This window comes from Prunus mume, linkage group LG2 (assembly GCF_029339155.1).
Source record: "Prunus mume cultivar Tortuosa linkage group LG2, ASM2933915v1, whole genome shotgun sequence".
Lineage (NCBI taxonomy): Eukaryota > Viridiplantae > Streptophyta > Magnoliopsida > Rosales > Rosaceae > Prunus > Prunus mume.
The window spans coordinates 6229749-6242910 of NC_142699.1; the positions used below are offsets into that span (position 1 = coordinate 6229749).

Genomic DNA, 13162 nt, shown 5'->3' on the forward strand with positions numbered 1-13162 from the left:
TGCTTCCTTGCCTTCAGTTTCTTTTACATCTCTGACCAAAGAACATGAGAGTTTCTCAGCTCAGTAGTTTCCGACTATTGATAAGGTTTGTTGCAGCATTCATTTGTAATTTATGACTATTGATCAAATGTGGGTTTTATGTGTGGGTGATTTCTACTATTGATCCAATGTGTCTTCTATGTGTGGGCGATTTTTGAAGAAAACTTAGTTGCAATTGGGATAACATTATATAGTTATTCCCGGCTAATAATGTTATGTCACATGGAAGTGTTATTGTGCATGTCACAGTGTTATTAGTTGCAAATAGCAAAATAGTGTTATCCTCGTTTCATAAAAATTGATCTCCGATTTTTTACTATTGATCAAACATCAGTATGAAAATCGTTTCTCGACTCATGTGATGTGTGGACCAAATAAAAAGGGGACCCTGATTACCTCATGGCATGTGAGGACCTAACTAGGATAGTAGGGTCGCCCTTTGTCTTGTAAAGGACAGCACTGGCATATGGCACATGCAAGAGTAGCAACATGTTCATGTTATGGAGCATTTTTACTTTGAATGCAACCCCTGTTTTTACTGAATTACCAATCCCTAAAGTACTTCTTGTGGGCAATGGGCAATTTGGGGCTTGTTCCTCGTTGAGCTGTTGTATTATTACATATTCAGATAAAATGAAAATGGGGTCTGTGTTTGATTAGGTGAATGAATGAAAAAGAAGGAAAAAAAAAAGGGTTAAATGATATTTTGATCACTGGGTTTTATATGGAAATTCAATTTGGTCATTGGAAATTTTTTATAACCAAATTGGTCACAGTGTTTTCCAAAGTTTCTGATTTATAGACATTCTGTTATCTTACATTAAGTGCAGTTTTTATTTTTATTTTATGAAGAACTTCAGTCTTCTTCCTCTAACTCAACAAGTTAGGTATATTGTGCTATTAGGGTTTAATGATTGAGAAAAAAAATTGGGTTGAAATTGAAATTGTGAGGTATAAGGAAAATAAAAAAGCCAAACCAAATTAAAATGAAAATCAACAACTTTCGAATATATTTTGGTGCCCTATCACCTTGAATACGTCTTCTTGCCATTCGAAGTCACAATACGGTTGTCACTCAATCGATTCAAGTTCAATATATCATCCATTTTGTGACCTTATACCTCACAATTCCGATTTCAACTCAAAATTTCTCTCAATTTGTTAAAACCTAATAACACAATGTACCCTAACTTGTTTTTTTATTATAAAAAAACTACACTTAAAGGAAGATAATAAAATGTCTATAAATTGTAAACTTTGAGAAACACAGTGACCAATTTGACTAAATTTTTTTCTCAATAACCAAATTGAATTTTCGTGTAAAATCCAATAACAAAATAGGCATTTAACCCCAAAAAAAATCAGTGATAGTGCAATACTATCTGTTAGAATAATATTGCCGTCGCAATTGAGATTTCACTTGTGCCCAAATATTTTTTTCAACATTGTCGTCGACGAAAGTGTCAATTATACGAAATTACATAAATACTAAGACAAATATTAGCAAAATATGAAGGCAAAAAAAGAGCTTACTTTAATGAAATGTACTATATAATTTTTTTCTGAAACAAAGTGACGTTGTTATCAATCAATTAGTAAAGGTACAATTCGAGAACGATCTTCAATCAGCACATCCAGAATAATATCTAGGGTCTTCCTAATGAAAATGAATTATTATTTAAGAAAAATATTTTTTGTCATGCACAGAAGATGAGATTTGCTAAAAGGTCATACCTAATATTAGGGTCTTACTACTATTAGTGAATGCTCATTATACTAATATTTCGTTAATTATGTTTAAAAATATGATATTTTTTTAAATAAGATTAAACACCATGATCCATGGCCATGCAGAGAAGATGAGATTTGCTAAAAGGTCAAACCTACCCTTCCATAGTTTTAATGGCCACAAACACAACCGGGTTCAGGTAAGGATTTGCAGATGCGTCCCCAAAAGGCTAAGCCATAAAAAATAATGTTAACAAGAGGAAAAGGCTTTGGCTTTGGCTTTGTTTAAAAGGCACGTGTTTTTGGTTTGGGCATTTCAAATTTCAACCAGATTTCAGCATCGGCCATGATTCGATCCGAGTAATATTCTTGTTCAAATACAATCCAAACACCCACATCTCCAGCCTCTCTCTCTCTCTCTCTCTCTCTCTCTCTCTCTCTCTTGTTTTAAGAGTTGACCCGTTCTGTGGTTTGGGACTGATGAGGAGCCCGGAATAGTAGCTTAGCTCGGATTTTGTGAGGCCCCCAATTCTTCTTCAATCTGTTTGAAAAGGTCGGATCTTGCCATTTCTTTCGTAGATTATAACCGTAATTTTAGTGGGTCGGTTTGATTTGCATTCCTTGTGCTTGAAAAAGCTTGTTTATTTACCATGATATTGCTGATTTGGTATATTGGGTGCATAATTATGTTAGTTAAAAGGCGCTTTTGTGATTTTTAGTCATGTACTTTACCCGAAAGTTGGTTGATTTTTTTATGGTTTTATGAAAAGAAGAATATAGATTTAATTTCATGAACAAATAGATAGGACACATTGCAAAAACCCACATGAGCAAATCCCAGCTGCACAAACAGGAGATTTTATGTCAATACATTTTCCGGTTATTTGTATGTTAGATGAATGCCAATCCAAGACATTCTGATTAGGTAGATTTGGATATTACTACAAGGTACAAGTTAGTGGTGATTCCAGAGTTGTCATGTCAAAGCTATCACAAAAGGGCTTATTAGGTTGAAAATTTTACTTCAAATAGTAGTACATTGGATGCGAGAAAACATAGTTCAAAAGGCTGTATAGTTTACATGTGAACAATTTCAATTTAAGTCTGATTGACTAGAACATATGAATCTTAATGACAGATAAGGTTGAGACTGAAGGTTTTGAGTAGGATTTCAGTGCTTACCAAATGGTGACACAAATTCTTGTTAGTCATCTCGTGGTTATAGAAATGACAATGCATATGCTGTTTCCAGTTAATAAAATAATGCCAATGTAATTTTGTTCGTAATAGAAAGGAAATGCATATGCTTTCAAGGAAAAGGTTATAGGATTGTATTATGGTTGACATTATTGATCGAATCGTGAAATTGTTGAATGGCATAGGTTCGTTAGTGTTTGGCAGACAGAAAAGTTTTTGTTCCAAAAAGGAGATGAAGGTGGGGCATTCTATTGAAACTGACATGATCCCATGTGTAATTTCTGCAAAGGTGGGAGGATAATCTCAAGGGGGTAGGAGAAATTTAGGAATTTTGTGGTCCTGTCAGCTAAAAGGTCCATGCTAAGCGATGTAATGTTGTAATCCAGCATAAGTTTTATATAGAACGAATTTGTGCAACTCTTGGCATGGTTCAGGGTGATTTGTAAATTTGACAGCTTGAGAGCAGGGAACTAGGTTTCAACAATGTAGTCATTGAGGCTATTTAAATTCTTGGAAATAGATGCTTGAAACCAATTTTTCCGTGCCTGTAGAAACCAATTCAATAGTATTCATTTCCGTTGTGTCTTTTCTTTTCTGTAGTATTTGGATTAGTAACTTAATAATTGAGTAATTGGCATATGTAACTAACATGTAAATCTAAATAACTTCTGACAAAATTAAAACATAATATAAATGAATGTGACCCCTCTTTTCAAAAAATGAATGTGATCCCATACATGATGAATTCTGTCACAATGTCTATTCTTGAAATGTGCTAGCCTTTCTTGAATCATGCTTTTTGATTTTTCAGAATAAGATTGGTTTAATTGTTTTCATTGCTCATTCAAGTGTTTTGTAGCTTATAAAAATATGTATTGACCATAGTTGAGTTGACCGTTCAATCTTAAAACAATAATATAACTATGGTGATGTACTTCATGACTGCAATATGCTAGTTTCCATTGTGTTCAATTAAGAAATTTAATTCTGGTTCTCTAGGGATAAGCTTAAAATATCGTTTTGTTTTTGTAGGATAGAGAACTTGCCTTTTGTTTTTGCACTTTTTTGTATATGTAAGTGATGGAGAGAGGAGACTGAAATGGGAACAAGACATTAGTACTTAAGTTCTGAAGTCTTCATTGTTGATTTACAGATTCTTCTCTGAGAACTATGAGTACGGGAATAAAGAAATCCCCTTCAAATGGCTCTGAGAAGATTTTATCATTTGAAGAGCAGCAGGCAAAGGTATCTGCAGTAAAAGTGCTCCTTTAGCATTTCTATAATCGCTTTCTTTAACTTATTTTAATTCCTTAAGTTGGGGCATGATAATACTATCCTTATTTTGGGGAGAAAATCTATTTATCCTGCAACACTCTTCATATATGCAGATTAACGAAGTGAAGAGGTTGATAGGAACATTGCCTGATAAGTTGTCCATTTATTGTTCTGATGGATCCATCTCAAGGCATCTAAGGGCAAGAAACTGGAATGTCAAGAAAGCTACGAAAATGTTAAAAGATACCTTGAAATGGAGGGCAGAGTACAAACCGGAGGAGATTCGTTGGGTATGCTATCATTTATTGCTTTGTAGTCCGAATTCACATACACAATGTCTGCCAGATTCTACCTTTTCATCCTGCTTAAAACAGGTTCCCTACTCTGATAGTGTACTAGTAGTCAAATGAAGCCTGATATATTCTGCAGGTTGCATCCTTTGTTTTTCTTTCTTTGTTTTCAGTGCATACTGAACTGGCTTATATGGTTGTGGTTCAGTGTACTGAACCTGAGTCAATTGACCTTTCTGGATTTTGTAAAATTTCAACCTTCCACACCTATTAGCAGTTCTTTCTGAATTCAACCCCACCTATCTAGTAAACTGTAAGAAAATTGATAGACACTCAAGAGTCCAGCATAGCTATAATTACTTCAAACCCAGATAATTACAAGGGTCATCTGGAGTCGTTAGGGTTGGAGGTTGTGGATCCATGTCAAGTTCTTCTAGTATATGATTACTGAAGTAACAATGTTCTTACAAATTCATCATTTCCATTTGTAATACAGGAAGAGGTAGCTCGTGAAGCAGAAACAGGGAAAATTTACAGATCAAATTATTTTGACAAGCATGGGAGACCAGTTCTTGTCATGAGACCTAGTTGTCAGGTTTTATCTTCAAAGCCCTTCTGACACCTCCATGAATTATTTGTGATTCATAAGTTAGCTATAACTTAATATTTGAATTTGACTCTGAGCTACATGTGGAATCTTATGTGCTGTAAAACTGTTGTTATTTGTCAGCTTTATTCATCTTATCTAACTAAAATATCCCATATTGAAGCAGATAGTTTTTCCAAAAAGAGATAATAAGCATATTAATCGTAGTGCACGATCAGTGACAAAATCATTGCCTATAGCATCTTCTCGAATTCCTGATAATAGGATATGCTATATATACCCATAAATGTAATGCTTTGGAGATCTATATTTCAGAAGAAATCTATTTTTCCTTGTTAACAGTTCGTAGTTTCTTTTAATTGCAGAACTCAAAGTCGACAAAAGGACAGATTAGATACTTGGTATACTGCATGGAGAATGCTATTTTAAATCTACCTCCAGATCAGGAACAAATGGTTTGGATGATAGATTTTCAGGGTTTCAATTTGTCACATATTTCAGTGAAGTTGACACGGGAAACTGCCCATGTTTTACAAGACCATTATCCAGAACGCCTAGGTCTTGCAATACTGTACAATCCACCAAAGTTTTTTGAACCATTCTTTACGGTAAGCCCAGTTGATTGCAAATTTTGTTGTTAAAGTTTTCACTAGCTCTATACTTTGCAGATGATCATTTTTATAAAGCTGTAACAGTATCTTTTCGCTGTTATACAGCTTTTGGCCTTTGGTCATATTTCCTTTTGGCATATGAATTGCGAATCACAACCTAAATTTGAAAGTGGAAGAAAGCCAAACTTTTTCGTGATAAATTAATAAGATCCATAGTAATAAAATTTGTACACTTGTAAACATGATTTTTTTTGGCAGTTTCATGTTATCCTGTGCCATTCCAAGGGGCTGGCCATCCCCTTTTCCCCTTTTAGTAAAGTCTCAAATAGAGAGGATGTCGCTTGGTACTTGGTAGATTTGTATTAATGTGGAGAAATATATAGCCAAATATATCAGCTTGGTGGCTATGATACTTAAAATAATGTCTTTTGTTGCAGATGGTAAAGCCTTTTCTAGAGCCAAAGACTTACAACAAAGTCAAGTTTGTTTACTCGGATGATGTCAACGCCAAGAAGATAATGGAGGATTTATTTGATATTGATAAACTGGAGGCTGCATTTGGGGGAAATGATACATCAGGTTTTGATATAAATAAATATGCTGAGAGGATGAAAGAGGATGACAAGAAGATGCCTGCAATTTGGACAAGAGGAAATCCTGCTTTGGCAGCCTCAGAACCTGCCCCTACTAGTGCTGCTCTTACATTGGATTCTATCAAGTTAGACTCAGATTCTGATGCATCTGATAATGAAAAAACAGACAGTTCCTCGTCCCATGGGATAGAACCAGAAGTTGTCTCAGACCATGACGAACTGGTGGCTGCCGGTACCAGAAACGCGACCGAAGATGTACATTGAGTATAATAATGGCTCAAGGTATATGATGAGTTAACTGAACTGCTGTATCTTGCTGACCCTTTTTGGCTGTCTGGTTAGGTACCAAAATTTAGAGGGATTCTGTGAACTCGAGTTATCAATTTATTTGACCATTTTGGAGACTCAATGAATGTATTCGCCTTGTGTAAGTCAGAACTCATGTAGTCCACAATTCACATAAGAGATATAGTGTTCGTCTCCGTTCTTTGTGCCTTATTGTTCACTCTTCACTTAAAACATTTTCTCCACGCATGTGCATCATCTTTTTCCTCATAGAAAAAAAGTTCAATTCAATTCAATTGCAATTGGATTTGCTATATTAGAATCCAATCCGATCCAATTAAGTATGTAAAACCAATTCAAAACAAATCCAATTATAGATGGGAGAAATGTGTCTGTCGTACTGAGAACTATGAATCAAAGCCATTATATATACAAGTTAAACCTTTCCTTGACATATAAAGTTCAGCGTTTTAAGATGGAGAAAAACTCGAAAAATTGAATGTACTGAACAGAACCAGTTGCTGGGAATTGCATTACATATAATTTAGGTTTGAACACTACCACAAAAGCTTAAAATACCAGCCGCAAAGCTTACTTATAGCACAAAAAAGAAAAAAGAAAAAGAAGATTAAAGAGTCTCATGGGAAACTCTTGCACTCAGAATTTAATATAGATATATAATATGGTCTATTTGAAAACTTCATCATATTACATCAGATGCTTATACATAGTAATGATAGTAAACTATATATATAATTGTATAAAGAATCATTACCAGTCATCTCAGTCAATGATCACTTAGTGATTAAGTGCAAGCTGTTATTGTCGTTACGGTTAGTTAAGTGATTATTGGAATTAGTGGATTAGCCTATAACAAATTGTACAGCTGGCAGCTCAGCCTTGGTTTTTATATATTTACAGCGTGACAGTTAATTGTTAATTAAGTGAGAATATTCATTTCTCGGTATGGCAGCTCAGCCTTCTGTCTCGCGACTGTTCTCCCCTCATTTTCTTTCTTTTTCTTGCTCTTTCCCGCTTCTCAAACATCTGATTTCTTCACCACCACCACCACCACACCCTTTCCTCTCATTTTCTTTCTTTTTCTTGCTCTTTCCCTTCTCAAACATCTGATTTCTTCACCACCACCACCACCACACCCCTCTCATTTTCTTGCTCTTTCCCTTCTCAAACATCTGATTTCTTCACCACCACCACCACCACACCCCCTCTCTCATTTTCTTGCTCTTTCCCTTCTCAAACATCTGATTTCTTCTCTCTCATTTTCTTTCTTGCTCTTTCCCTTCTCAAACATCTGATTTCTTCACCACCACCACCACCACACCCCTCTCATTTTCTTTCTTTTTCTTGCTCCTTCCCTTCTCAAACATCTGATTTCTTCACCACCACCACCACACCCCCTCTCATTTTCTTGCTCTTTCCCTTCTCAAACATCTGATTTCTTCACCACCACCACCACCACCACCACCACACCCCCTCTCATTTTCTTTCTTTTTCTTGCTCTTTCCGCTTCTCAAACATCTGATTTCTTCACCACCACCACCACCACACCCCCTCTCTCATTTTCTTTCTTTTCTTGCTCTTTCCGCTTCTCAAACATCTGATTTCTTCACCACCACCACCACCACACCCCCTCTCATTTTCTTTCTTTTTCTTGCTCTTTCCCGCTTCTCAAACATCTGATTTCTTCTTTCTCTGACAATTATTGTTAGGGGATTGAGAGAATTCGACTTTTCTTGAGACTTCCTACTCCCCTCATTTTCTTTGGTTTTCTTGATGGTTCTTGCTTCCGAAACACACTGATTTCTTCCTTCTTTGTACTTTAATGGCTTCTCCTTCCGATTCTGAGGCCTCTGTCCCTCCCTCCACTCCGCTCACTCCTCAGCCTACTGGTCCTCTGCTCCCTCCTCAGCCTACGTTAGCTCCGACGGCCGTGGCAGCATCACCTCCTCGGAACCCAATTGACTCCTTTTATGCTGAACTCAATGCCAAGGGATATGAATTTGCTGAGCCAGAGCATCCACCTGAAGTAGAACCAGAGCATCCGCCTGAAGTAGCTGCTGCAATCAAACTGAAAATACTGATAGACGGCAAAGACCTTAACATGGCCATTGCAGAAAATGCGGCCGCAACCTCCAAAGCCACCAGAGGGCCCAAAGCCCCCAAAACCCCAAAAACCCTCAAAGCTCCCAAAGCCCCCAAAGCCCCCAAAGCCCCACCTATGAAACTGAGGATTCTGATGAATGGCAAAGATCTAGCCCTGTCTATAGCAGAAGCTGCAGAGGCCGCGGCAGCCGCCACCGCCACAGTCCCGACACCAGGCTTCAAAAAACCAACGCTTCCAGTCGACGTCAACCCAGAAGCCGAGCCCGCCGTAGTTATTAAGGAGATGTATAATCAAATGGAAGCGGCGGCAATTCTTAAATCACCAGTACAACTACAAGCATCTGATGATTCCTTCAAACAAAAAGAATCAGATGAATTAATGTTACTGGTGGAGGAGGCACGTGATGCCGTTGCTTTCACTGAAAGCCCTGCTGCCCCTGCCTCCGCAATTGATGTAAGGAACCGTGCTATCGTCGACCTGTTACACCGACGCCAGTTGGCCCGTAACATTTTTGTCACCCATAATCTGGGTTTCCCAATAGTGTTACACTGGCTTGTAAGCAACAACCTCATCAATTGCATGCAATGGATTACCCCGGATGCATTCGCAGTTAATGATCTGGGTGGTGTGGCACAACTGATCGAGTGGGGGTTCTTGGGCCGTATATCAAACCTCTCGGAGTTCAGTTTGACGTTGGAGGTGTTTGTAAGTATTACTTTAATAAATTGTTTGAAGTATCAAGATTTGCATATAAGTATCAAATTTTGTATTTAATAACTATTGGAGTGTCTTATATTTTGATTAGGGATTTGTTGGAGTGAGCCAGGATGGTAAAGTCTTTAAACACAAGAACGACTTATTCATTGAAGGGCGTCAAGACTTGCTGAATGATATCAGGGCCTAAAAGAAGTGATGTAATGTTGTTGTAATGCAACTTTTTGCAAGGTTGATTTGTAGATCTGACACCTTTCAAAGGAGAGACTGTTTCAACAATGTAGCCATTTGCGACATTAAAGTTCTTTGAAATAGATACTTGGAAACCAATGAATTGCATGAATTTCCTTTCTGTTTTTTCTTTTATTTAGTTCTCGCCTCTAAAAATGGTTTGAGTAAGGGTTATTCCCATATTAGTTGAATGCCAGTCCAACACATTCTGATTTAATTTTGCAGACATAAGTGTTTGTTCTATAAAGGAGATGAAGGTCAGGCATTCTATTGAAACGGTCTTATGATCCCATGTGTAATTTCTTCAAAGGTGGGAAATAGAGGATAATCTCGATGGGGCAGGAGAAATTTAGGAATTTTTTTGTCCTGTCCTGTCAGCTAAAAGGTCCATGCTAAGTGATGTAATGTTGTAATCCAGCATAAGTTTTATATAGAACGAATTTGTGCAACTCTTGTCAAGGTTCAGGGTGATTTGTAAATTTGGCAAGTTACTTGTTGCCTTGCAATGGATGGTTTCAAAGTACTTGCCTCTGGTTTTGAGGGAGACGAAAAGGTAACTGTATGTTATGTATCTAGATTACTTATTTAAAAATTTCTTGGCTCAGCTACATCAGCAATTGTAGTTTCCGAGTCCAACAGCAAAATCATCATGTGCTTGCTGGTTCCATTTGATAAAGTTTGTTATCCATCTTACCTTTCTGAATTTTCTTCTATTGTTACTATTTTAAAATATGCATTCTTATATTCTGTATTGTAATCAACAGGAACAATTTTACTAGAAATCTTCTGGTTACTTGTAGTGACTGACCTCTATCTCTCTCTTTCTCTCATTATTGATATTTTGATGCTTATTATTGTGTTGCAGGTTAAGATAGAGAAGTTAGTAATAGCAATGGGGGGAGTTTTGCATGCTAAAGCATCTTTGGATGTTAACTTTGTCATTGTGAAAAATGTCTTGGCTGGAAAATACAAGGCCAGTTCCTTTAATTTCTCTCTCTGTATTTTCAAAATTTAATGCCTTATAATTTATTTCTATGTCAATCATGTTGGAATTTGATAGTTTGGTACATTTTAGCTAATAAAAAACTTTAGAACTGTTTTAGCAAGTCTCACTATACAATGTCGTATAATTTGACTTTGGCATGTTTGCTTCAAGCTTGGAGTCAAGGCTTCATCGTGATCCATATATCCTGAATCCAGGGTCTGTAAATACAGTTGTTTAAACTTACAGGTATTCAGATGTTAAACATTTATAGTCTTTTTCTTCAACGGTATTGAAATATTGAGGTTGTCCTTAAGGTTCTCTTTGTTCCCAGTGGATCAGCATCTGCATATTTTCCTAACTTGTACTTTTTTCTTCTTCTCAATGATGGTAGTTTTGATTTTGAACATTAACATGTTGCAAAAACCTTCACATGGGCCCAAAAGGGATAGTTCCAGTGTAAGGTCAAAAAGTTCAATGCTTGAAAAGGCTATTACGGATTTAGAGAAGATGGTTGCATAAAGTTATATTATTCCTTTGAATTTTTGTTTTCTTCTTTTGTTTTAAATGATATTTTGGGTTTGTCCCAGTACCCTCTCTATGCTTTGTAGATGATGATTTGAGGAAGCTCCTTTGCAAACGATCTTTCCTTCTGTGTACAATTACAGCTAGGCCACCTGCTGTGGATAATCAAGAGGCAGATAATTTATCCCAAGCAATTACAAGGAGATTGCCAAGAGATATAAAGGCGAAACTTGCTAGAGTTGCTAGCCTAGCGGTATTCTAAAAAATCCATTTTGATTGTAACTGTTTAACTCTTGGTGTTTTGGTTTATTTGAATAGTCGTATTCACAAACTCGCATACATATTAAGTTGAAACCTGTAATAAGTTTAAAAATAAATGCTCTTTCTGTTGCAGCAGGCTAGCCATGGGAAAATAATGAAAGGGTTACTCAAATGAATATCCTTGGTCACTTAATACAGCTCAGAACATTAAAGGTATCACAATTCATTTTGTTGCTCTTGACTACCGTCTTTTGTTTTCATGGGGCATTTGCTTATGCTAATTCAAGAGACAGGGCCTCTTTCTTTACATTCCTAATGTTGACCTGGTTTCCCCAGCTTTCTTTCCATTGCTGGTTGTTCACTTGTCTTTGTTGCTTTTGACCAAGTCATCCCACATTACTTGCGCGATTTGATTATTTATTTATTTTGTATTATATCTTTTTAACCATCCTTTCTTTAGTGTTACTTTGCTATCTTTGCCACAAATGGAATAGTGGTTTTTTCAGTAACTCGTGTTTTAGGTAGTGCCTTCTGTGGAAGATATTTCATATTTGTTCCGTTGTGAGAAGATTCCGAACCATTGATTTTATTTTTCCATTTCCCCTCGTGATGCTTGCACCATGTCATAATGGAAAGAGTAATAAGAATAACCTTTGTCTGTGGCTCTAATGGAAAGTGCATAATATGTTTTCAGGCATTGCAACAACAATCTCGAGCATCAGATGATTTTCAAGAAATTGCCTCTGGAGCAAAAGAACTTTCTCAAAGAAAACTTAGCATGGATGCTGCATTGGAGGATAAGATTTGTGACCCCTATGACCTTTTTGTTGATGTACTGACTCAAGCTTGCAAATTCCGTCATTGAAAATTTTGTTCCTTTATTTTGCAGATAAATTCCTTTATTGTTGCCTGATTCCCTGGTCTTTATTTCTTGGTTCTAGGGGCTGGATGAAGATGCAGGTCCCCAAATAAGAAAGCTCTATGCTGAGGTACTTCACTTTTTTCGCTGTATTTTTCCCTGATTTGTGATTTGTATTGTCTGTGCTCTCTTGCAGCTTCCAACATGCTCTGTTTAAAGTTTCTGTACGATGCAATGTAACATGAAGGCAGTTGATCTAGGATTTGATTCTTCTTACTGCAGTATTGGAGGTTTGCAGTTTAGTTTTTGGTCGTTTCACTTGAATGCTTCAATTTGAATTTTGAGTGCCTGTTCTCTCTCTCTCTCTCTCTCTGCCCACAAACACACACACCCACCCCTATCCCCAATGTAATATTTTCTTTCACAAAGAGTTGTGATATCTGAATTCAACATAGCAACTTTCAACCAGTAATGGTACATCTCTGAAAGTGTTCTTTTAAAGGCTTTTGTAATCACCTAAACGTATGAAGCTTTCCTGACTTAATTAGTCTCATATGATTCAGCTAGCAGGATTGTGGCCTAATGGTTTCATGGACAACCATGGGATCAAATGCGTAATTTGTCGGTCAAAAGAAAGACGGAGGGAGCATCAGGTTTTGATATAAATAAATAAATATGCTGAGAGGATGAAGGAGGATGACAAGAAGATGCCTGCAATTTGGACGAGGAAATCCTACTTTGGCAGCCTCAGAACCTGCCCCTGCCAGTGATGCACTTACGTGGGATTCTATCAAGTTAGACTCAGATTAAGTGAGTCAGAACTCATGTAGTCCGCAGTTC

At 36.8% G+C, this 13162-nt stretch overlaps 2 protein-coding genes across 2 annotated transcripts; both read left to right on the forward strand.

The window, feature by feature from the left end:
* The first annotated feature begins 1975 nt into the window (after window positions 1-1975).
* Window positions 1976-6838, forward strand: LOC103332999 (uncharacterized). Its single transcript, XM_008235795.2, has 6 exons — window positions 1976-2320; window positions 4118-4209; window positions 4353-4529; window positions 5026-5124; window positions 5502-5744; window positions 6185-6838. Exons 2-6 carry the CDS (start codon window positions 4135-4137, stop codon window positions 6602-6604), a joined length of 1014 nt encoding a protein of 337 aa, XP_008234017.1. The 5' UTR covers window positions 1976-2320; window positions 4118-4134; the 3' UTR covers window positions 6605-6838.
* A 1393-nt stretch (window positions 6839-8231) lies between these two features.
* Window positions 8232-9816, forward strand: LOC103332998 (uncharacterized). Its single transcript, XM_008235793.2, has 2 exons — window positions 8232-9455; window positions 9556-9816. The coding sequence occupies exons 1-2, from the start codon at window positions 8469-8471 to the stop codon at window positions 9652-9654; spliced, it is 1086 nt and encodes a 361-aa protein (XP_008234015.2). The 5' UTR covers window positions 8232-8468; the 3' UTR covers window positions 9655-9816.
* The last annotated feature ends 3346 nt before the right edge of the window (window positions 9817-13162 follow it).